Below are 24,591 nucleotides of genomic sequence, written 5' to 3' on the forward strand. Positions count from 1 at the left end.
TGGCTTATTTGGACCAAAGCTAGGAGAGGGCAGTAAACCAGGAGTGAGGTGCTCTTGCCCTGCCCCTCCTCTTAGGTCTTCCTGCAGTAAAGGCCTCTGATGCAGGGAGCTGTAGGATAAGACCGGGTTCTGCTCCCAGTTTCCAAAATAGTTGTGGACCCCTGGTCTCCCTTTGTGCCACTATTGCTTGCCAAGTGCTCTCACCATGATAAAGCAGGGCCAAGGAGGTGGGAGGGTTGGAAATGCAACTGAATCTGGCTTGCACCTTCCCTCCCTCCTGACCACTCCCTAGGACCAATCCCTACCTGGTGGGGATAGGAGGGAAGGGGCCCACAGGTTGGCTGGGGGACCAGGACGGGTCCCATTCTATTCTTATACACACGTCTGATCTCGTCCTCCTGTGCTCCAAGAGTGGAAATCATCCACTCTTGATTCGTGGCTATCTTCAGTACAAAAGCTTTTTGCCTGGGAAGTTCTCAACTCTAGGCCAATTGCACTAAGGCATTCTAGCTCCAGGGCTATCACATTCAAAATCCCCTCTGGTGGCCCCTGCTGGGTCCTCACTTCTCTGGTGTGGAGAGAAGTTGAAACCTAGCCTGGAGCCCAGTGTTGGAAGCGTTGGGAGAAGGGTGGGAATGGTTGCTGCAGAGAGCTACAGACTAAAGGTCTGGAGCGGACCCAAGCCCTCGCTGTGAGGACGGGAGTACGGACCCAGGCCCTGGGCTCTGGGACTTTCCAGCCTAGAGGACGGAGCTGTAGGATCTGCGCGGCGCCTGGGGCTCCATCCGCGTCTGGAGAGGGGGCAGGACGGCCAATGGGCTGGCGCGTCCCGCTCGAGCAGCCAATGGGCGGGCGGAGGTGGGTACTCCTGGGGAGGGCGGGGTCGGGCCGCGCTGGTCCCCGGCGGGCGGTCCCCGGTGCTCGCTGGAGGCGCTGCGATGACCGCTCTGCGCCGGGGCGAGGCCGCCGAAGGGGGCAGGTAAGGGGCGCAGCCCCGGGACCGCAGCGAGGGGAGGCTGCCGGCGGGGCGGGGGGCGGGCGGCCGCGGGGCCCGCGGAGACTCGGCACGTTCTGCCCGCGGGGCAGACACTCCCTGGCGCCGGCATGAGGGCTCCGTGCCAGAGCTGCCGGCCCGGGAACCTCCGGGGTTGCGGGTGTTCGCGCGGGGGCAGAACGCCGGGGCAGTCTGCCCTTCCTGCGGGGGTCTGAAGTTGCGGGATGAGGGACGTCTGGGCGGCGTCAGGGTGGTGGAGGGCATCTTCCTTGGTCCACCGCCACCCGCTTCCGCCAGCATCGCTGCTCATTCATTCATTCCTCAGCCACGTCGACCCCCAGTCCTGACTGCCGCGGCCCAAAGGCTGGAACTGCCCTGCTGGCCCCCGGAGGGAACAGCCTCTCTCCTCTCCTAGCCGGGTGTGCAATTGTAGCGGCCCGCGGCTGCCCGGGAGGCAGGCAGTGTGGGTGGAGGCATCCTGGCACGACTCAGCCGCGCCGGTGCACCAGGCTCAGCCCGGGCGGGCGGGCCGGGGCCGGTCTCTCAGTCTAGAGATCTGATCCAAAGTTGTCCTCCGAGAAAGGAAAGTTCTTGTAGCTGGGGAAAGGGGAAGGAGGCAGGGCAGGCGGTAGTTGGCGTTTCAGGTGACATCAAGAATTGTGGCCTCTGCCCACCTTGAGGTCCTGGGGCCCTAGGAGTGAGATTATTTGGGGAAGATAGAGCCAGTGAATGAAGATATAAATTCCTGCCCTTACCCAGGTCCCAAGCCCCAAATCTGAGCTCTGTAGGACAACCTGGCACCCCTAGACAGCCAGCCCTGGGGCAGGTAGTGTGAATGCGTGAGCCCTGTGCCCACTCCACACAGGTATGTGGAGCTGGCAGAATGCTTAGGGGCTCCCTCTCTCCTGTCGTCAAGAGGCTGGTGAGACTCTACCCAGCTGTCATTTACCCTTGCTTGCCGCACTTCCCCCACTCCCACCCCCACCACTGCGTGATGTTTAGGGGTGCCCATCCTTGAAGGGATTGGGCTCCAAGGGAATGAAAGCGAGTCCCCTGACAATCTAGGATGTCTTTGCCGCATGTACACGTCTAGCTGGCTCTGAAGTCTAGCTCCTTTCAGAGCAAAGATTTATGGGGTTGCAGGGAGAGGCAGCGTAGAGGGTGTCCCTCCCAGTCTGCAGTGAAGGGGGCAGTATGCCCCCTCCACAGTCCTCTGATCACGCTTGCTGGAGTCCAGTCAAGTCCATGCTGGCAGACCCTCTCAGGTTTGAGGTTACAATTTGATGGGGCCGGTTAAGCAGTGAGCAGCTCTGGGGCAAATGGGCAGGTCTAGAGGGCAAAGCTGGCAGGGGTTGCCACCGACCTTCTGGGAGAGTTTCTGCTGGGGCCAAAGTGGAGTTCTCCTTCTTGACTTGCCTTTGGGAGAATTTTCTGAATAGCGTAGAGGGGACAGTCCGGGCCCTATCCATGCTTTGATGTTCCTTGTAGCTTTCAAATGTCTGAGCTTAGGGGAGTCCTCAAAGCCTTAGTGCAGACCAGACGGGTCTGTGTGCCAATTCATCCACCTAGGATGACCCCCTAGGGTTGAAGTCGGCAGTACTCAAGATGAGCTTATACCCCCCAGCTTCCCTGAAGCTCTTGCACATGCCTGCGCGGCTCCGCCCAGTCCTTAACCTCGTTAAGTCTTTGCTTTGGCTCTTGAATGCCACATACCATATTTATCAGACTCTTGTGAAGAGCTTTCCTCTGGGAGTCAGAAGTGAGTTAGCCTCACGCTGTTCCTACTTTGCTGAGGCTTGAGACAAGTCAGGTCCCCTCTCTAGACCTGCTTTGCCATCACAAGGTAAGGAGATTGGATGGTAGGCTCCCTAGAGGCCTCTTCCATGTAGCCTTTCAGTGATTCTGCTAACTAGCCTGTCACCCTCAGTTTCTAAAGGTATTTTATTTCTTTACATAATTTCTTCTTTGCTGTGTCTACCTTTGGAAAGCCGACGAAGTCGAGCACAGTGCAGCATTCCACTTTGGTGTCCAGGGCCTGAGTCTGGGCACCAGAAAATAATTTTGTTTTCTCCCCTCCTGAGAAGAGAAAATAATTGCCCCTAATCCTGCAGCCATCCCTGATGCAAATGTAACTTTGTCATGAAGTCGGCCTTGGCCCTGCCCTGCGATGCTGTTCACCTGGGCTGCAGGGCGTGACCTGTCCTCATGTGTTATCACCGACCTTTGAAGCTTCGATTAATTTCCCAGCTGTTTATTACTGTAGGCGAGGAAGGTGGAGGGGCAGGGCAGAAGCCCCTGGGAATGGAGCTTCCGGTGTGATTAAGAACTGCAACTGCCTCCCCAAGGAGCACCTGTCTGCTACAGCACAGATTCCAGAAGGAGGGCATTGTTCCCAAGAATAAATGCCTGTACAGAGCAAACTGGTTCCTCCCTTCTCCCACCATCAACTACAAATTTTTATTAGTTTAGAAATGCTTGGTCGTGATGTAGGACTGGAATGTTTTAATAACCTGTGGATTCCGAACCAGTCTTTAAGTCCTTGTCCTAAATTAGTGTTTCCTCAGATGATATTTAAAATCCACCAGAAAATCCCATTGTTAATTTTTCAAATGGACATCAGTTGTCTGGCACTATTTTTTTAAAAAATATGAAATAAAAAGCATACAAAGAATTAGTTTAAATCAAACATAAATTGCGGGGCTGGCCCGGTGGTGCATCAGTTAAACGCGTGTGTTCCGCTTTGGCGGCCCAGGGTTCGCCGGTTTGAATCCTGGGTGCGGACATGGCACCACTTGGCAAGCCATGCTGTGGTAGGCGTCCCACATATAAAGCAGAGGAAGATGGGCTCGGATCTTAGCTCAGGGCCAGTCTTCCTCAGCAAAAAGAGGAGGATTGGCAGCAGTTAGCTCAGGGCTAATCTTCCTCAAAAAAAAAAATAAAAAGCCTGCATAGGTTAAAAAAAAAAAACATGAATTGCTTTCCTCCTAATGTGTTGATGTGGCACTTAAATGGTATGTTAAATAATTGTCAAAATTTTACTGGTATTTCACTTCATCAGTGTCCCTTTTTTCTCTGACTTAGGGTCAGAGCAGCAGCTGGGGTGCTATGCCTGAGGAAACAATAGTGACTGGTTAGGAGATTGGTTCTCTCTTTCTCTTTTCTACAGAAAAAGAAATTACATATTTCTTTTTTTTTTTCCTTCTAAAGATTGGCACCTGAGCTAACATCTCTTGCCAATCTTCTTTTCTTTTTTTTTTTTTCTTTCTTCTCCCCAAAGCCTCCAAGTACATAGTTGTATATTCTGGTTGCAGGTCCTTCTGGCTCTGCTATGTGGGATGCCTCAGCATGGCCTGATGAGTGGTGCTAGGTCCGCACCTAGGAGCTGAACCAGTGAAACCCTGGGCCACTGAAGCAGAGTGCGCGAACTTAACCACTCGGCCACGAGGCCAGCCCCTGATGAGGAAACTTTAAATGCTGACTAGCTATCTGATGATTTTAAGGAGTTACTGTTATGTTTGAGGTGTGAAAATGGTATTGTAGTTCTATTTTTTAAAAAACCTTATCTTTTATAGATGCACACTGAAATAGTTGTGGATGAAATAATGTATCTTTGATTTGCTTCAAAACAATCCAGGAGGGGCTAGCCCCGTGGCCAAGTGGTTAAGTTCGTGCAATCCGCTGCAGGCGGTGCAGTGTTTTGTCAGTTCGAATCCTGGGTGCGGACATGGCACTGCTCATCCAACCACGCCGAGGCAGCGTCCCACATGCCACAACTAGAAGGACCCACAACTTGGAATATACAACTATCTACCGGGGGGCTTTGGGGAGAAAAAGGAAAAAAAATAAAAATTAAAAATCTGAAAAAAAAAAAAACCCCAACAATCCAGGAGGAGCTGGCCCGGTGGCACAGCGGTTAAGTTCGCACATTCCAATTCGGCGGCCTGGGGTTCACTGGTTCCGATCCTGGGCTCAGAGATGGCACCACTCATCGGGCCATGCTGAGGCAGCATCGCACATGCCACAGCTGGAAGGACCCACAACTAAAATATACAACTATATACTGGGGGGATTTGGGAGAAAAAAGGAAAAAAATAAAATCTTTAAAATTTCCCCATCATCTCATAAACTTTTTTTTTTTTTTGAGGAAGATTAGCCCTGAGCTAACATCTGCCACCAATCTTCCTCCTTTTGCTGAGGAAGACTGGCCCTGAGCTAACATCCATGCCCATCTTCCTCTACTTTATATGTGGGATGCCTGCCACAGCACAGCCTGCCAAGCGGTGTGTAGGTCTGTACCCGGGATCTGAACTGGCAAACCCCAGGCCACTGAAGAGGAATGTGCGAACTTAACCATTGTGCCACTGGGCTGGCCCCCTCATAAACGTTTTTGTACCTTTTTAAAAAAATTTTAATAAGGATCCCAGTGAGTTTTATACAATTGGTTGACACATGGAATCTATATATCTATACCTCTACAATCTCATGTAATCTATAGTTCCCCTTCCCATTCCCTTTCTTCTTTTTTTCCCTTGCAATTACTTTTTGAAGAAACCGGGTTATTTACACTGTACTATTTCCCAGTTTGTTGATGTTGTTTAAAATGTTCCTCTGGGGGCCAGCTGGTAGCGTACTGGGTAAGTTTGCACGCTCCACTTCGGTGGCGCAGGGTTTGCAGGATCAGATCCCAGGTATGGCCCTACACACCACTCATCAAGCAATGCTGTGGTGGTGTTCCCACATACAAAATAGAGGAAGATTGGCACCGATGTTGGCTCAGGGCCAATCTTCCTCACCCTGCCCCCCCCCCCCCCCCCCCGCCAAAAAAAAATTGTTCCTCTGCCTCCTGTATTTCCTATACGTTGGGAGTTGGATCTAGAGGTTGCTCAGATTCAGGAGATATTGAACACTTGAGGAAGCACGTAAGGTCTGGTTATGTCTCTTTGAGGGATGTTAGCAGCCATTGGTGATTATTTTGTTTAGACCCACTATTTCATTAGGGATTTGAAAATGGTATTACTCTAATTCTATCACTCTTTCATCATTTATTAGCTTGAATCTTTCTATAAAGAGAAATGTCCATTCTTCATCTATTTGGTTACACTGACGTATAGCTAGTCCTAGAAAGGCAGAATAAATGCTTAACTCTTTCCTTTTATTTACAAGTTTTCAAAATAATGAGATGGGTCCTTAGTATCCACCTAAGGTGACCAATGAGTCATTTTTGTATTATTATGATCTCATGGATTTAAACAGATTTGATGTGTTTCAGGCCATTGTAGACATCATGCTTATTGATGCCCAGATTGTCCCATCTTTGTCCTATCTTCAAGTTGGCTCCCGAGTCCTTGTGCCATGACCTCAGTCTTTGATGGCTTCCTTGCTTTCTGGTGTGATTAGATATTTTAGGCTCATTTGTTCATTTCCTGCCCCAAATCTGGAATCAGTCGTTTCTCCAAGGAGCATCAGTTCCTTTCAGTTGGGCATGGCATTTAGAGACAACCATCTAAGCACCAGGGATGCTCATTGCTAGCTGAGTGTTTATTTTTTAAAGTAATCAGTTTTGGAGTTTATATTTTAAACCCATCTTGTTGCTCATCAAATTAAAGTTGTATTTCCTGTCATTTGGGGAGTCATAGGCTACATTAAAAATCTAATAAAAGTGCAGTAGCATTTCTATACACTAACAATGAACTAACAGAAAAAGAACTCAAGAACTCAATCCCATTCACAATCGCAACGAAAAGAATAAAATACCTTGGGATAAACTTAACCAAGGAAGTGAAGGATCTATACAATGAAAACTACAAGACTTTCTTGAAAGAAATTGACAACGACATAAAGAGATGGAAAGACATTCCATGCACATGGATTGGAAGAATAAACATAGTTAAAATGTCCATACTACCTAAAGCAATCTACAGATTCAATGCTATCCCAATCAGAATCCCAAGAACACTCTTCACAGAAATTGAACAAAGAATCCTAAAATTCATAGGGGGCAACAAAAGACCGCGAATTGCTAAAGCAATCCTGAGCAAGAAAAACAAAGCCGGCGGAATCACAATCCCTGATTTCAAAACATACTACAAAGCTACAGTGATCAAAACAGCATGGTACTGGTACAAAAACAGGTCCACAGATCAATGGAACAGAATTGAAAGCCCAGAGATAAAACCACACATCTATGGACAGCTAATCTTCGACAAAGGAGCGGAGGGCCTACAATGGAGAAAAGAAAGTCTCTTCAACAAATGGTGCTGGGAAAACTGGACAGCCACATGCAAAAGATTGAAAATTGACCATTCTTTTTCACCACACACCAAAATAAACTCAAAATGGGTCAAAGACCTAAAGATTAGGCCTGAAACAATAAGTCTTCTGGAAGAGAATATAGGCAGTATACTCTTTGACATCAGTTTCAAAAGAATCTTTTCGGACACTGTAACTCCTCAGTTGAGGGAAACAATAGAAAGAATAAACAAATGGGACTTCATCAGACTAAAGAGCTTCTTTAAGGCAAGGGAAAACAGGATTGAAACAAAAAACAGCTCACTAATTGGGAAAAAATATTTACAAGCCACTTATCCAACAAAGGGTTAATCTCCATAATATACAAAGAACTCACACGGCTTAACAACAAAAATACAAACAACCCAATCAAAATATGGGCAGAGGACATGAACAGACATTTCTCAAAAGAAGATATGAATATGGCCAATAGACACATGAAAAGATGTTCAGCATCGCTAATCATCAGGGAAATGCAAATCAAAACTACACTAAGATATCACCTTACACCCGTTAGATTGGCAAAAACATCCAAAACCAAGAGCGACAAATGTTGGAGAGGTTGTGGAGAAAAAGGAACCCTCATACACTGTTGGTGGGAATGCAGACTGGTACAGCCACTATGGAAAACAGTATGGAGATTTCTCAAAAAGTTAAAAATAGAAATACCCTATGACCCAGCCATCCCATTACTGGGTATCTATCCTAAGAACCTGAAATCAGAAATCCCAAGAGTCCCTTGCACCCCTCTGTTCATCGAAGCATTATTTACAATAGCCAAGACGTGGAACCAACCTACATGCCCAGATACTGATGACTGGATAAAGAAGATGTGGTATATATACACAATGGAATACTATTCAGCCATAAAAAAAGACAAAATTGGCCCATTCGCAGCAACATGGATGGACCTCGAGGGTATTATGTTAAGTGAAATAAGCCAGTCAGAGAAAGACGAACTCTATATGACTCCACTCATAGGTGGAAGTTAACATATTGACAAGGAGAACTGATCGGTTGTTACCAGGGAAAAGGGGGGGTGGGGGGAGGGCATAAAGGGGGAAGTGGTGTACCCACAACATGACTAACAATAATGTACAACTGAAATCTCACAAGGTTGTAATCTATCATAACATTAATAAAAAAAAAAATCTAATAAAAGTGAAATGCTCTCTTTCCAGAAACATGATCCTTTGTTCAGACACAACAATTTGCCTCAAATTCCAAGAGTTCACAGACCCGCCCTGCAACCCTTGCCTGGCCTCCAGAGCTCATTAGACTGTCAACCAGGGTTTGTAATGATGGAGGAAGACCTGAGAGGACTGGAAATAACCAATTGGCCCCATGTAAAAGCAGCGGGTGGGAGAGCTAATGGGTCTTGCAATATCAGACCCAGGAGAAGAGAGAGCAGTAATGCTCACGGCCCAGACTCTGCACTGGTCACACTAACGACGGAGATCTAGCTTTATCAAGGAAGGAACGTAATGACAGTTTCGTTCCTTGGTGAAGGATCACTACATAGGACAAGGTCCATTCAGGTGTGGAAAAAACTCTAATAATCAGGGCTTCAGTGACATATCTGATGGATGATATTCACATGTAGGCACACATTTTGAAATTCTTTGTGCCTAAGTGCAACTCCACTTTTTTTTCACCCACTCAAATAGTTTCCTTACACCAAGTTCTTTGATATGGATAACACTGAATAAGTGTTTTTTTCTTTTAAGTCTTTCTCAGATACGTAGTCACTATCATATAATAGGAAGAGCCTGAGCTTTCACAAAGACCTGGATTCAAATCCTTGCTCCACAAGTTACGCCTGAGTTACTACTAGCTCTGAGGCTCCCTTTCTTCATCTATAAAACAGAGTCACGTCTGACCCACTTCAAAGATCCTCAGGTTGTGAAATGGCCTGGTACAGGAGGTGCTCACCAAAAGTTAGTTTCCCTGCATTGCCTCCAGCTTGGAGAATCTGAGACCATGCCTCTCTGGTGATCCAGCTCCAGCTCTAAGAAAAGCTTGGTCTGTTTTCTTTTCAAGAACCCAACCACTGGGCCACACAGCCGGCCCCCAAAGTTCATTTTTTAAATGTAAACTTTTGGGGCCGGCCCTGTGGCCAAGTGGTTAAGTTCGCGCTCTGCTTCGGTGGCCCAGGGTTTCGTTGGTTCGGATCCTGGGCGTGGACATGGCACCACTCATCAGGCCATGCTGAGGCAGCATCCCACAGGCCACAACTAGAAGGACCTACAACTAGAATATACAACTATGTACTGGTGGCCTTGTGGAGAAAAAGGAAAAATAAAATCTTTAAAAAAATAAAAATAAACTTTTGGGGCCGGCCCGGAGGCGCAGCAGTTAAGTGCGCACATTCTGCTTTGGCAGCTGGGGTTTGCTTGTTTGGATCCCGGGTGCAGACATGGCACCGCTTGGCACGCCATGCTGTGGTAGGCGTCCCACGTATAATGTAGAGGAAGATGGGCATGGATGTTAACTCAGGGCCAGGCTTCCTCAGCAAAAGGAGCAGGATTGGGAGCAGATGTTAGCTCAGGGCTCATCTTCTTCAAAAATAAATAAATAAACTTTTATTTTGAGATAATTGTAGATTCACATGCAATGCAATTATATGAAATAATATAGAGATCTTGTGTGTCTTTCACCCAATTTCTCCCAGTGGTAACATCCTGCATAACAAAAACACAACAGCACAAGCAGAAAATTGACATTGATATAATCCATCGTTATTTAGATTTCACCAGTTTTAAATGCACTCACTTGTGTGTGTGTTTTTAGTTTTGTGTAGTTTTATCATGTGGGGATTTGGCAAAGTTCATTTTTAAAATCAAAGTTTCTTTTTCTGTTGGATTCTGAGGGTTTCCCTGCAAGAAGAATGAGGTTTTAGGATTTTGGAATTTCAGAGGTATCTATTAGTTAACATATTGTGCCCTTGAACAAATTTTTTTCTTGTCGTATCCTTCTCCTTTCTCCTTTTTATTCTTTTCACCTAATGAAAACAGTTAGTTTATTGTGACAATAAAATTTAGGCAAAGTATACAGAAAAGTATAAAGAAGAAAATAAAAAATACCTAAAATCCCAAGTGATGGAGAAAAATGTTGTTAGAATTTTGTTGATCATCCTCCCGACATATATTTTATCATGCATGCTGTTCTATATAATGCTTTTTCCAAGTTGTATAATGCTATCCTTCCATGTTCATAGAGACTTTTTCTTTTTCCCTGAGGAAGATTCTCCCTGAGCCAACATCTGTGCCGATCTTCCTCTGTTTTGTATATGGGTTGCCACCACAGGATGGCTACTGATGAGTGGTGTAAGTTCATGTCCGAGAACTGAACGCAGGTCACCGAAGCAGAATGTACTGAACTTAACCACTAGGCCATGGGCCAGCCCCGATAGAGACTTATTTTTAAGAAATAAGTTTTAATAAATAATTTGATATCATTTTAATAGTTACATAGCCTTCCATTCTATGAATAAACCATAATTTGTTCATGCCCTATTGTTTTTTCTCTTCTAACTACACTTCAGTGAACATTCTTATACATTTAAATTTGTGTCCAATTATTTCCTAAGAATAAACTGTTAGAAGTGGAATTTATGAGTCTGACAATTATCTACACATAAAATGTATATATCTTTTTCACACTGCACTACCACACAGTAGTGTGTGAGACTGGCTGTTCACCATGTTGATCAACAGTAGATACTATTCAACTTTTAAGCCTTTGAAATTTAATAAGAAAAAATATCATTTCTGCCTTTTGTTTTTAAGTATCTTTATTGCTTTTGCTGATTTTAAAAGTATTACATGCCTGTTATGATAAGTTCAAACAAAACACAAATTATAGAGTGAAAATCCTCCCATATTTCTCCCCAAGATACAATCACTATTGTTTGATATATATCCTTAAGTATAGATTTTTTAATTTTAAAAATGGATTATATCTTACTAATCTGTACCTACTTTTCAGTAAACAACACATTTTGGACTTTTCCATTTTAACACTATACTCTGTCCTTTTTTTTTTTTTTTTTGAGGAAGATTAGCCCTGAGCTAACATCTGCCAATCCTCCTCTTTTTGCTGAGGAAGACTGGCCCTGAGCTCACATCCGTGCCCCTCTTCCTCTACTTTATATGTGGGACACCTACCACAGCACGGCTTGCCAAGTGGTGCCATGTCCCCACCTGGGATCCTGGCCAGTGAACCCTGGGCCGCCGAAGCAGAACGTGTGCACTTAACCGCTGCGACCCTGGGCCAGCCCTATACTCCGTTCTTTTAGTTAATTACATAGCAATCTATTGATAAAATACTATTTTGAAAAAAATACTGTTTTCATGTTTCCACTTTCCCCCCATAATTGTTAACCGTATGAATATAAATTTTGCCTATTTGTCCATTTATTTCCTTATACCAAGTTCCGTGAAATGGAGTTGTTAGATCAAAGGATTTGCATTTCTTTTTTTCTTTTTTTTTTTTTTATTGGAAGGTGCTGGAAATGTATATCTTGATTGTAGTGGTCGTTTTGTTTTTGAGGATTGGCCCTGAGCTAACATCTGTTGTCAATCTTCCATTTTTCCTTCTTTTTTTCTCCCCAAAGCCCCAGTATATGTTGTATATCCTAGTTGTAAGTCATTCCAGTTCTTCTATGTGGGATGCTGCACAGCATGGCTTGATGAGTGGTGTGTAGGTCCATGCCCAGGATCCCAACCTGCGAACCCCAGGCTGCCAAAGTGAAGGGTGTGAACTTGACCATTACGCTACTGGGCCAGCCCCTTTACCTTTTTCTTATTGGCTTGGATGAGCTTATTACATGTTAAAAATACCAATCCTTTGTCAGTTTAAATTTTGATGTACAAAGATTTTTAATTTTTATGCAATTAAATCTTTTATGTGTTCTGGGTTTTATATCTTGCTTAGAAGAACCTTTCCTGATAGTTTAATATTCTCCTCTATTTTACTTTAGTTCTTTATTGATTAGAAAATATTCAGATGTTTAGTCTGCCAGGAATTTATTTTTGTGAATGGTGTGAGGTACCCCGTCACCCCAATACCATTTATTGGACAATCCATTCTTCTCTTATTTGAAACTCTTTATTACATACTAAACTCTCAGATGCCCATAGATTATGTTCTGGACTGCCTCTTGTGTTCTATTGATCCATTAATCTTTCCTAAGCCAGTAAAGACCGTGCTATTTTAATTGCTCTTTCTTTGTAGTTCTGACATCTGGTAGGGCAAAGCCCTTGCATTAAATTTGGGATAAATTTGCCTCTTTAAAACTTTGAATCTTCCCATTCAAGAACAGAGTTTGTCTCTCCATTTATTCAAGTTTTCTTTTACGTCATTTTAAAAATGCTTGTAGTTTTCTTCTCCTAGATTTTCTATGTTTTAAAAGTTTATTGTTGGATATCTTATATGTGTTGTTGCCATATGAATGAAATCATTTTCCTGAATATATTTTATAACTTTATTGCAGGCCTACAGGGAAACTATTGACTTTTATGTTGCTCTTCTAACCACTAGACTAATAATTAAGTCCATAAGAGTTCATCGTGTCTATCCCCGTCACAGCTCTGTCTAGTCCAGTGCCCAAATATAAGAATATCTGGGCCACTTTCTTATGGTTTTTCAGTTGATTGTGTGTGTCCCCTAGGTAATCTTCCTATCTTTCAAATAATAATCATCTCTTTTCAATGTATAAACCTTTTATTTCTCTTTCTTGCCTTTGTGCAGTGGCTAGAACCCCTAGAATAATGTTGAATAATAGTGGTGAGAGCCAGCATTCCTAGGGGTTTTCCACCAGTTAGACAATCTGGAGTTCTCCCTGGAGGAGGAGGTCCCAGGCCCCAGCAAGCTCCTTAAGACTAGGTCATTGCTTAGGAATCTGAACCCTTAGCCGAACCACAGCTTGGGGGAGCAGAGTTGGCTGGAGCCTGTGGCAGGGCTCAGAGCCTGACTCTGCTTGGGGAGTCCCACATCCAGGCCAGCTACCGGGTTTGGTGCTGGGCACCAATCCAAGCGGGCTCGTTTGGGGGACGGCTCTCTTTTCAGGGAGGCCGGGATGTGCGGGCGCGGCGTCTCTCCCAACAGCGCTCCCTGTCTGCGCAAGCTTTTGCTCTGACGTCTCAGGACCCACCAGCCCCCACCAAAGGGTGGGCCGGGGCCAGGCAGGCGGGCTCTCTGGCGCCGGGCCGCCGCCTCCGGGAGCTGGCGATGAGTGCCGTGCTGGAATTCTGGGTGTGGCTGGTGACCCCGGGCTTCCCAGCCCTTCCTGGAGGCAGGCGCAGAAAATGGACTTGGGATTTGCGGGCTGCGGCAGACACGCACCAAGGGTAAAGGAGAGGCAGGTGAGGATGGCTGGGCCAGGGTGAGGCTGCGAGCAAGGACAGCACCCCTGCCCCTCCCCGACGGCAAACAGCCTCCTCAGGGCACCAGGAGAGGAATGTACAGTCCCTTCTCCTTCCCATCCTCCGCGGTCTTTCACTGCGAGGGAGGCAGGATCCGAGGTTGGTGTGGCGCTGAGCTGGCCAGTGACCTGGGTTTCCGGCTGTGCTCAACAGCATCCTCGCTTGTGCTCAGAGGCCTGTCCCCACTGTCCATCCCTGGGATGAAGTCTCCAGGCTGGGAGAGAGGTAGGAGAAGGCCGTTAGCACCCGAGTCTGGATTCAGATTCCCACGAGCGCACCAAAGTTGTCGCGGCTAAAGTTACCGATCCTCTCCGTGGTGCTCAAGTCCAGACTGCCTCTCAGTCTTCCTTCCACTCTGCCTCTCAGCAACTTCACTGCTTTCCCATTCCTCCTTTTTGAAAACTCCTTTGGCTTCCACGACAGCCTCTACACCTGGTATTCTCCCTCTTGAGGCACACTCTCTCCTCATCTCCTTGGGGGAACTCCTCTCCTTCCTCCACACAATCTTTTAATGTTGTGGTTCTTCAAGTCCCAGACTTCTTTCCTTCAAGATATAATTCATACACCATAAAGTTCACCCTTTTAAAATGTGCGATTCAGTGGCTTTTAGCGTATTCCCAAAGTTGTGCAACCATAACCCAGAACAGTTTCATCACCCCAAAAAGAAACCTTATCTGCATTAGTCACTTCCCATTTCCCCCTCCTGGCAGCCCCGGCAACTACTAATCTACTTTCTGTCTCTATGAATTTGCCCATTCTGGACATTTCCTCTACATAGAATCATACAATATGTGGTCTTCTGTGACTGGCTTCTTCCACTTAGCGTAATGTTTTTAAGATTCATTCATGTTGTAGTATGTATCAGTACTTCATTCCTTTCTATGGCTGAATTATATTCCACTGTATGGCTATATCCCATTTTGTTTATTCATCAGTTGATGAGTATTTGGGTTGTTTTCACTTTTTGGCTATAATGAATAATGCTGCTATGAGTATTCTTGTACAAGATTTTGTGTGGACATATGTTTTCAGTTCTCTTGGGTATATACCTAGGAGTAGAATTGCTAGATCATATAGTAACTCTATGTTTAACCATTTGAGGAACCACTAAACAGTTTTGCAGAGCAATGGCACCATTTTACATTCCCACCAGCAATGTATGAGGGTTCCAACTTTGCCACATCCTCACCAACACTTGTTATTGATTATAGTCTCCTAGTGGGTGTGAAGTGGTAACTTATTGTGGTTTTGGTTTGCATTTCCCTGATAACTAATGATGTGAGCATCTTTTTATGTACTTATTGGTCATTTGATATCTTTCTTGGAAAAATGTTTATTCAAACATTTGCCTTTTTTTTTTTTTTGGGCTGAAGATTTGCTCTGAACTAACATCTGTTGCCAATCCTCCTCTTTTTGCTGAGGAAGACTGGCCCTGAGCTAACATTTGTGCCCATCTTCCTCTACTTTACATGTCGGACGCCTGCCACAGCATGGCCTGATAAGCAGTGCCAGGTCCACACCCGGGATCCGAACCAGCAAACCCTGGGCTGCTGAAGCAGAGTGCACAAACTTAACCCAATGCCGTCGGCCAGCCCACATTTGCCTTTTTTTAATTGGATTGTTTGTCTTTTTAATGTTTGGTTGTAACAATTTAAAAAAATTTTTTAATTATGGTGGAAAAAACCCACATAAAATTTAACATTTTAATCATTTCCTAGTTAATTTTTACAGTTCAGTAGTGTTGTGTATTCGTATCGTTGTGCAGCCAATCTCCAGAACTTTTTCATCTTGTACAACTGAAACCATGTACCCATTAAATGACTCTCCATTTCCCCCTCCCTCCAGCTCCTGGCAGTCACCACCCTACTTTTGTTTCTTTGACTTTGACTGCTCTAGATGTGTCATATAAGTGGAATCATATAGTATTTGTCTTATTGTGACTGGCTTATTTCACTTAGTATAATATTTTCAAAGTTGTGAGAGTTCTTCATATATTCTGAATACTAGTTCCTTATCAGATATATGATTTGCAAATATTTTCTCCCATTCTGTGGGTTGTCTTTTCACTTTCTTGATGTTATCATTGGCGGCACAAAAGTTTCTAATTTTGATGAAGTTCAATTTATTTTTTTTCTGTTTCTTGTGCTTTTGGTCTCATCTTATGAGACCATTGCCTAATCCAAGGTCACAAAGATATACATCTATGTTTTCTTCTAAGAGTTTTATAGTTTTAGCTCTGACATTTTTTAGTTAATTTTTGTATATGGTGTGAGATAGGGGTCCAAATTAATTCTTATGATGTGGATATCAGCTGTCCCAGCGCCATTTGTTGAAAAAACTATTCTTTCCCCCGTTGAATTGGTCTTGGCACTCTTGTTGATAGCTTCTCTTCTTTACGGACCCATTTTCCCTGGGGGATCTTCCTAGCTCCTCTACCCATTCATGGACCAATAACTCAGAAATTTATCCCTCTTGCCTGGACCTTTCTTCTGAGCTCCTTACTCATATATAGCTTGACAGCTCTACTTAAATGTTGCTCACACATGTTCAAGACTGAATTCATAAATGTTTCCTCCAAATATGCTCTTTTTCTAATACATTTTTCTCTATTTTGCCTCGCAAAACAGCAGTATCTTACTTGCTTAAGCCAGAAATCTGAGTCATATTTGACACTTTCTCCTTTATGCCCCATGTCCAGTTGATCACCAGGTGAGGCTCTCTTTAGAAATATATACCCTAAATCGACCCCTGGCCCTTCATCACCAGTGCCACCAAGTCTGAGATGTCATCTCTCTGTTGGAACACAGTCTTCTAACTGATCTGTCTCCGTGGAAAATGAGGAGATATTTACATATACAAAAGAGGAGAGAGTTGTAGGGCGGACCCCCATGTATACATCACCTGGCTACAATAAGCCTCAACATAAGACTGTCCCTATTTCATCAGGACTCACCCTCTATTCCCCCAGTCCCCCTCCACTGGATTCCTTTGAAGCAAATCTATGTATCAGAGTGATTTCTTTAACACACAAAGTTGATAGTGCATTTCCCTGTTTAAATCCCTTCATTGGCTCCGCATTGCTTTTAAGATAAAGACCAGAAACCCTTACTGGGGTTCACAGGGCCCTCCATGATCTAGCCCTGCCACCCTCTCCAGCCTCATTGCTCACCACTTCACTACTTACCTCTACCATCCAGACATAAAGGCTCTGTTTATGTCCCTCATATACACCACATACTTCTGGCCTCAGAGCCTTTGCACATGATAATCCCTCTACAATGACCCCTCTCTAACTGCCTCCAACTGCCACCCCCCGCCCCCGCCCCGATATGATTAGCATCCATTGGCTATCAGCTCAAATGCTGCTGCTTCTTCAGGGAAGTCTTCCCTGCTCTCCCTGATAGAGGTCCTTCTAGGACGCTGTGCTTTTACTTCATAGCATATATTACACAGTTATAATGATGTGTTAATTTTTATAAATATTTGTTTCATGTCTGCCTCTCCCAACAGGCATTTTGGGGATAGTAGCTTGCCTCATCCCTCTTGGTATACACAGCATTAAATGCAGTGGAGCGAATAACAGGCATTCAGTTGGTGTTTGTAGGAAGGAGGCAGAGAGGCCGGCAGCCCTTTGAGGACTGTGCTCCTGCCAGCCTCTGCTGGGATAGGGTCCCTCTGACCACAGAGGGCCAGTGGCCAACTGCTGTTCACCCAGATCCTGGCTCTGCTTTGTTTTTCCCTCAGACAACATTTGTTTTCCCTCAGGGCTGAGACTGTCTTGCCCCTTTGCAGAGGAGTAGCTGAGGTCCACAAAGAGAGAGTGGCTTCCCGGAAGCCCCTCTGCAGTGAGAGGTACTTCCAGGCCTGCCTTCCTGTCTTCCTGCCCCCATGCCCAGGCTCTTTAAGGACCCTGAGCCCCTGAAACCTGCCTGTGCCCTGAGAAGAGCCTTGTGGGTCCACAAAGCCAGAGTGATTCTGAGGTGGGTGTCGCAGGGTGGCTGGAGTGAAGTGTGTTGGATAGTATCCACAGATGGACAGAGCTGACTTGTCCCAAGTGTAGCCACACCCCCTGGCAGCCTGGAGTGGCGGCGTCTGAGCGGCTGAAGCTGTCTGTGGGCCCTCCCATCAGCAGGCCTGGCAGAGGGTGGCCACCAAGAGCACAGGGGTGCTCTGTTTCTTAATGAATGCAAGTCTGTTTTTAGACCTGAATGACCAGCTTCTTGTCTGGAAACAGCCAGGCCCCAAGTGGCCTGCCAAGAAAAAGTGGTCTATGACCAGGTCCAGGGCTGCCAGCTCAAACAGATGCTGCTACAGCAGTGGGCACTACGGGATGAGGCTAGCATCAGGCAGGCCACTCTGCAGAACCAGCCGCTGCTCTATGGTGTGGTCTGGGCCTCATAGGAAATCCTGGATATGCCCCGGAGCAAAACTTCCCGGTTTCAGCTGTTTGTCCCGTCTGTCTCCCTAGTGACTATTCTCACTCTGCAGACCTTTGAGCTCTGGCCAGGGAGGGGGCAGCAATTGCAGGCCTCAAACTCCTCATGGAGGGAGGAAAAGAGAGGGTGGGATCCTGAGCGTGGCTGGGCCTGAGCTGTGGGAGTACCTCTGTGCCCAAGAGGGGTGGGAGGTAGCCACTGGGTGTGGCCCAGGTGTAAGAGGGCCCTGCTTGCAGCCCTCTCTGGCTGTAGTCCCGGGAAAGATTCAGTCATGCAGGACATGTATGAAGTTTTGTGGGTGCAGTTTGGGGCCCGGTAGAACCGCCATCCCTGCTTCCCTTCGGGAACTACACCTCTAGTCATCCTGCAAAGGACATGATGGGATGTGGGCCCAACTCAGCTCTCAATGGTGCTGGCAGGGGGAGTGAGGCTCAGTGGGCAAGGCTGTGAGGGCCGGCCCCCTCCCCAGGGCTGGGCTGTGACCTCTCAGAGCCTCACAGGTCTTCAGGGCAAGGAGGGGATTTCCCCCATTTCATAGAGGAGCAAACTCAGTGAGAGGTGACTGGGGGCTACTCAGAGGGTCAGGGGGGCCAGAAGCAAACTTGAATGAGTTGCTCCCACTCCAGGTCTTGTGTCTGTGTCCCAAGGCCCCAGTGCTGCTGAGCAACCTACACAGAGGAGCTTTTCAGCTGGGAGCATTTGTTTATTCAATGTATAGTTATTGAGGGGCTGGCCAGTGGTACAGCCGTTAAGCGCGCACATTCTGCTTCGGTGGCCTGGGGTTTGCCAGTTTGGATCCTGGGTGCGGACATGGCATCGCTTGGCAAGCCATGCTGTGGTAGGCGTCTCACATATAAAGCAGAGGAAGATGGGCATGGATATTAGCTCAGGACTAGTCTTCCTTAGCAAAAAGAGGAGGATTGGCAGCAGTTAGCTCAGGGCCAATCTTCCTCAAAAAAAAAAAAAAAAAATATATATATATATATATATATATATATATATAGTTATTGAGCACTTGCTGTATGCTTAAACCTGTTCAAGGCACTGGGGTAAGAGAGGAATAAGTCAGTCTAGTGGGGAGACAGCCACATAAACAGGCAGTGCAGCAACAGAAGATATCTGAGCAGACTGTGCGTGGACACAGGGAGGGAGGGGTCTGCTTACCCTGGAGGCGCAGGTTGGCCAGGCTTCAGGGAGGACAGGGACTGGGGGATGAGAACAAGGGGGGCGCCATCTTGGGCAGGAGCAGGTTAGCTAAGCAATGTCCCGGCAGAGCTGGGACAGGCAGCTCGTTAGCACGCCTCCCCAGTGCAGGAGAGGAGTGAGCCTGAGCATTTGCTCCTTTCCATGCCCATGCGGAGCCGGGCCTTTCTGATGTGCTGAGAGAGCCCAGGCCTGGATGGAAGGTCAGGAAACAGGGAAAACGAGGACTCGGGACTTTTAACGAGGGCTGGTCCAGTCAACCAAGCAGCTAAGTGCTTGGCTGACTAGTTCTGGGCTCCACTGAGCCACCTGGGCAGTGGGGAGTGTCTTGACTGCTGAGAGTGGGAGATGGGGCCAGCCTTGCTCTTGGCCCTCCCTGCTCCCACTGGATGGGAGGACCCAGGGGTTTCTGAGATCCCTGTAGGTGGGAGTTCTTGTTAGCACCAAAGCTCAAAGGGGTCCTTGTTCAGGCCGGATCCAGCCACCCCCAGAGGGCTGGGCCAGCCCACATCTCCTCCTGAGCAACTAGCTCTCCCAGTTTGTTTGGTTCTTTGAGTAGAGGAGATAAAGGCTTGTGGGGTCGGGGTCTGAGCTAGGGAACCCAGAAGTGTCCTTGCATGGTCATCTCAGCCTGAGAGACCTCTCTTTCCCTTCTCCAGTTCTCATCTACTAGGGCCTTTGGAGAGAGCTGGGGCCTGGCCCTGCCACCAGGGAAAGCTACATGAGAGGGCAGAATTCCAGGGCCCTCAAGCCCTCCAGGCAGTGTGCCACAATAGAAAGAGTGCACATTTTCAGCCAGACTGGAGTTTGAATTTGAGCTCCGCTACTTTGCAGTTCAGTGGTCAGGAGCAAGGTGATTTACATCCCTGGGCCTCAGTTTCCTCATCTGTATAATGGGGATGGTGCCATCTCCCTTGCAGAACTTGAGCTGAACTGAGGAAGGATCAGAGGAGATCACGAGCCAGATTTGTTTAACTTCCTCCTCCCCAGGGGCTCCCTCAGCTAATAGGGCTTGACTTGGTTTGAACAAGTCCTCTTCCTTTCCTGGTCCTGAAGGCTCATTGAGGGTATGATATGACCCAGGCTTATGTGTCAGGCAGACCTCCGGATTCCTGGCCCTGCCAATGACTGTGTGGGCAAGTCACTGAACCCAGCTGAGCCTCCCTTCTCCACCCATGAAATGCAAGTAGTGTCACCTGCCCCACACTAATGGCCTAGATGACATCACATGTGTTCCCTGGTTTGCAGTGTTTGGGCAAACCAGGTATGGGTCAGGCTTGGGGTTGGGGCGGGGTGGGGGGACGCAGTTCTTGTCTTGCTGCAGGTGCTGGGGCACTGGGAGCAGAATGGGAAGTTAATGGGCAGCCAAAGGGAGCAAACTCTCTCTGCTGTCCCAGACCAGCTTGACCCATGGCCCCTGCTTCTCTCTGTACCCTGTGCCCTCTGCCTTCGCTCTAGCCCCAGTACCTGGTGCACACACAGATTCTGCTCCAGCATACCTGCAGCTGTGTCCTTCCTGTTCACTGCATTGGGCTGCACACCTCCATGTCTCGTATTTCCTAGTTAGGATTCATTAGAAAGGGAATCTGATGGGCCAGCTCATCTTTTCACTCCGAAGACGCTGCTGGTGGCTCACGGATGGCTTTGCTTGGGTCTGGAGCATACCTGTGGCTCTGTCAGTTGTGGCCAAGATCATTTGGTACAAACTGTGACGTCTTGGGCAGCAGGGCCTCTGGCCCTTCAGATCCCTCTTCATTTCAAAGGTGCCGCAGGTGGTAAAGGGACACTAAGCACATTCCTGGCCCAGGTGTTTTCAGAGCAGCTCCTGGGAAGTAGGGTTTGTGACTATACTGAGCGCCTGCCCCTCCCTGAGTCCTTTTCCAGGGTGGCTGAGTGAGACAGCTGGATTGGAGCCCAGCATGTGACCCCCCCCCCCCCAACTCAAGGAGCCCCACTCCCTTACACTCAGTTTGGAATTCAATCATGAGATTTTTCTCCCCTTTCTAGCCAAGAGAAAGGGCAAAGCAGTTGTCCTAGCTATGGAATATTAGCTTAGAAAATAAAAAGTGAGGTGCAGCTTCTGTGTAAGAAACACTAGAATTATTTTTTGCAAAAGAAGATAACCTTTTATCTTCAAGTTTCAGCATATTGATGATGAGCCTGACTATCCACATTATTCCAGTTTCCCTTTGAGAGAGGTCTTGTCAGTCAGCTTCTGGGCTGTGTGTTGGGACTGTGTTCCCAAGAGAAACTAGGGAGGCTCTTGGGAAGGACATGGTGTGGTTCAGAGCCAGCCTCTGCCACATGGAAAAGCTGGCCTTCTTACTTCCTTGGAACGACCTAGTGAATGTGCTCTGTGTCCCTAACAGATGAAGGAAATCTCTATTAACAATGTGATTCCTCGTCTTGCCAAGGATGTTCCTGGAACTCCACAGGGGCCGGGTGAAGGCACAGGAGGGTCAGGGCCCTAGACTCAGAGCCCAGGAGGGAGGATTGGCCTTGGAGACCAAGAGGTATGCTTCTATCTCTGAGCCACAAAGAGAGGATGGGTGCGGGCAGGGTTCACCCAGTGAATTCTTAATGCTGGCTGTGGGTTTCAAGTCACCTGAGAGCCTTTAAAAGCCTGAAGCTGAATATACGCCTACCTTATGGCCCAACAATTCCAATCCTAAGTGTTTACCCATAGAAATGAATACTTGTGTCCACAAGACAGGCACTGGAATGTTCATAGCAGCACTTTCATAACAAGCAAAAGCTGGAAACTGCCTAGATGCCCATCAATAGTAAAATGAATGAATCAAGTGTATTATGTTCATATAATGGAATTCCAAATACTAGTGAAAATGCACAGTTTACACTACGTGCAACACTGGATGAATCTCACAAATGCATTGCTGAGTAAAACACATAAAAGAGCATGTACGGTGTGATGCCATTCATAGGAAGTCCCCAATGAGGCAACGGCAGTCTGTGCTTTTGGAAATCAGGGTGATGGTTGTCCTTGAGGGTGGGGTGGGAGGGGGCAGTGAGACTGGGACGAGCAGGAGGAGCTTCTGAGGGGTGGTTTCCAGGGATGTTCTGTTTGTGAAATGCATTGAATTATACATTTATTTTACATGCACTTTTCTATGTGTAAATTATACTTCAATAACATTTAAAATATGTAGTTACCCCCAGAGATTCTGATTTAATTGGTCTGAGACGGGACTTGGGCATCATTTGGTTATTTAAAAAGCTCTGCAGGTGTTTCTAATGTGTACCCAGCAGGCTACACATTAGTGTTAACAAGTGGGTCTCTTCTCTGAAGTAAATGGTGAGCTGTGTGCTGAGTGAGAGGTGGGGTGAGGTGAGGCAGGGGGAAGCTGGGGGAATTTGGAGCAGCACCAAGTCCAGGCCGCTGAGCCCCAGTGGCTGATGTTCCTTCCAGGACAGATGTCCATTCAGCTTTGACTCTAGATGGCTACTCCCATGGTTTCTGGGTTTGTACTCTCGGGCCTGGTGCTAAGACACAGCTCACTGTGCTGCGGCCCAGTGTCCTGGCTGACTGTAGGAGAGGGTGGAGCTTCCCTGGTCCTGGCCTTGAAAAGAGCTGGCAGGACCCACAGAATGCTCTAGTATCTCAGATGTCCATGAGGAGTCAACTTGGGAGAGAGTGGGTGCCTCCCTGGGGGAGGAGACATCCATGGGGACCCACCTGTGACCATGAAGGCCCAGTTGGCTCAGGCTGCTAGGCTTGGCCAAGCTTTCTGTTGCATCATCAGCCACGGCACTCCTACTGCCAGAGGCTTGGAGGAGCCCTGGAGGGAGGTTGGCCCTGGGGTTAAGAAGGGTCTGGTGTGGGGAAAGGGGCTGGGTAAGCTGGAGGAGTGTTGCTTGGGCATGTGGCAGCTCAGGGGGAGTGTGGCCGAATGAACACTTCAGTGGAGGCAGGAGGGGCCCAGCCTGTGCTTTCATCCAAATACCCCAACCATCCAGTCTGGGCCACTGTATCCTCTTCTATATGTCTCTCCCTCCCACCTGAGCCACCCCTTTGGTCAGTCAACCACACGAATTGAGTACCTTGTGGTGCTGGGCCAGGGTTGTCTGCCTACCAGCCCCCTTCCAGCTAGGGCTCCTGGAGGGCAGGGCCATCTGTGGATGACTCCCATCAGCTCCTGTTCCCAGGCCCTCCCCTTCCTGCTGGGCATCAGGTGTTCTCTGTGCCCCTTTATTTCCACTGCCTTGCTTCTGTTCTTCCCTCCTCCCTCTGGGAGTGCCATCATCTCTCTCTCTCTGTCTCCCTCACTCATTCATTTAGCAAACACTGGGTGTCTGCTGTATGCTGGGGATACAGAGATGTGTAAGACACGTGCCTGGTGGAGCTCAGAGTCAACTGGGGGAGGCAGATGTGTAAACAGACAGACGTAGTCTTGTGTGGTAAGTGCTGGGGCAGCAGCGTGAAAGAAGGGACAAGGGACCACAGAGGAGGGACTGACCAGCTCTGTAGGGGAGAAACCGGGCAAGGCTTCACAGAGGAAGTGACCTTTGAACTGGAGCTTGAAAGACAACCAGAATTCCCCCTGGTACATAAAGCATGGGAAGGAATTCCAGGTGGAGCAGACATGCAGGGATGAAGGGTGAGGAAGCAGAGGGGTGAGGAAGCAGAGGGGCTCGGCTGAGCAGCATGGGTGAGGCTGGAACAGGAAGCAGGAAGCCCAGCTGAGGATGTCAGAGGGAACTAAAGAAGGAGAGTCAGCAGGAGTGGAGCAGGATCAGATCTGGGCCCCAGATGGCTCTGTTGGTGGTGTGGATGCGGGAGTGGGCCAGGTGTGTAAGGGCAAGGCTGGGGCAGGGTTAGTTAGGCTGTTGGTAGCATGCAGGAAAAAGACAATGGTGGTCTGCGCTGGCACGTGCAGCAGGAATGGAGAAAGTAAACAGTACATTGGTGAGGTTCTCAGGGCCTTGGGGACTGATTGGTTGTGGCGGTGGGGAGTAGCATGAGTCAAGGATTTAGGTAACTGGAGGATGGCGCCTTTCAGGGATGTTGGGTGCCCAGAAGGAAGCAGGTTTGGGCAATGATGCTGAGCTCACTTTGATGGATTCGTCTATGGGGCAAGGACGAGGTGTCAAGGTTAGAGATGTAGATTTGGGAGTGTCTGCCTGTGGGAGTATTTTGAGCCTGGGGGAGGCATCCAGAGCAGAGTGTACGTCAGGTGTCCTGCGGGGCCTAGTCCATGAGGTCTACAGGAGGCAGCTTGACTCTTGC

At 47.5% G+C, this 24,591-nt stretch overlaps 1 protein-coding gene and 1 long non-coding RNA gene across 17 annotated transcripts in view; one reads left to right on the top strand and one right to left on the bottom strand.

Moving 5' to 3' along the window:
* Window positions 1-866: 866 nt before the first annotated feature.
* GRAMD2A (GRAM domain containing 2A) overlaps window positions 867-24,591 on the top strand; it is a 43,647-nt gene continuing 19,922 nt past the window's right edge. For 3 of the 16 annotated variants that reach the window (XR_011425658.1, XR_011425654.1, XM_070234482.1), the window contains exon 1: window positions 13,248-13,647. Coding sequence is in view for 5 of the 16 variants with exons in the window: in XM_070234466.1 (XP_070090567.1) it covers window positions 939-979 (41 nt within the window). In the remaining 11 variants the exon portion in view is untranslated. Of the gene's footprint in view, window positions 980-13,221; window positions 13,648-13,765; window positions 13,933-24,591 lie in introns of those variants that run through there. The other 13 variants (XM_070234441.1, XM_023654330.2, XM_070234443.1 and 10 more) reach the window with 10 other exon arrangements.
* Window positions 13,797-17,001, bottom strand: LOC138917504 (uncharacterized). Its single transcript, XR_011425681.1, has 3 exons — window positions 16,892-17,001; window positions 14,010-14,251; window positions 13,797-13,921 (listed from the first exon to the last, which is right to left on the bottom strand). It is a non-coding gene; the product is annotated as an uncharacterized lncRNA (long non-coding RNA).

Source organism: Equus caballus, chromosome 1 (assembly GCF_041296265.1).
Source record: "Equus caballus isolate H_3958 breed thoroughbred chromosome 1, TB-T2T, whole genome shotgun sequence".
NCBI classification, from domain to species: domain Eukaryota; kingdom Metazoa; phylum Chordata; class Mammalia; order Perissodactyla; family Equidae; genus Equus; species Equus caballus.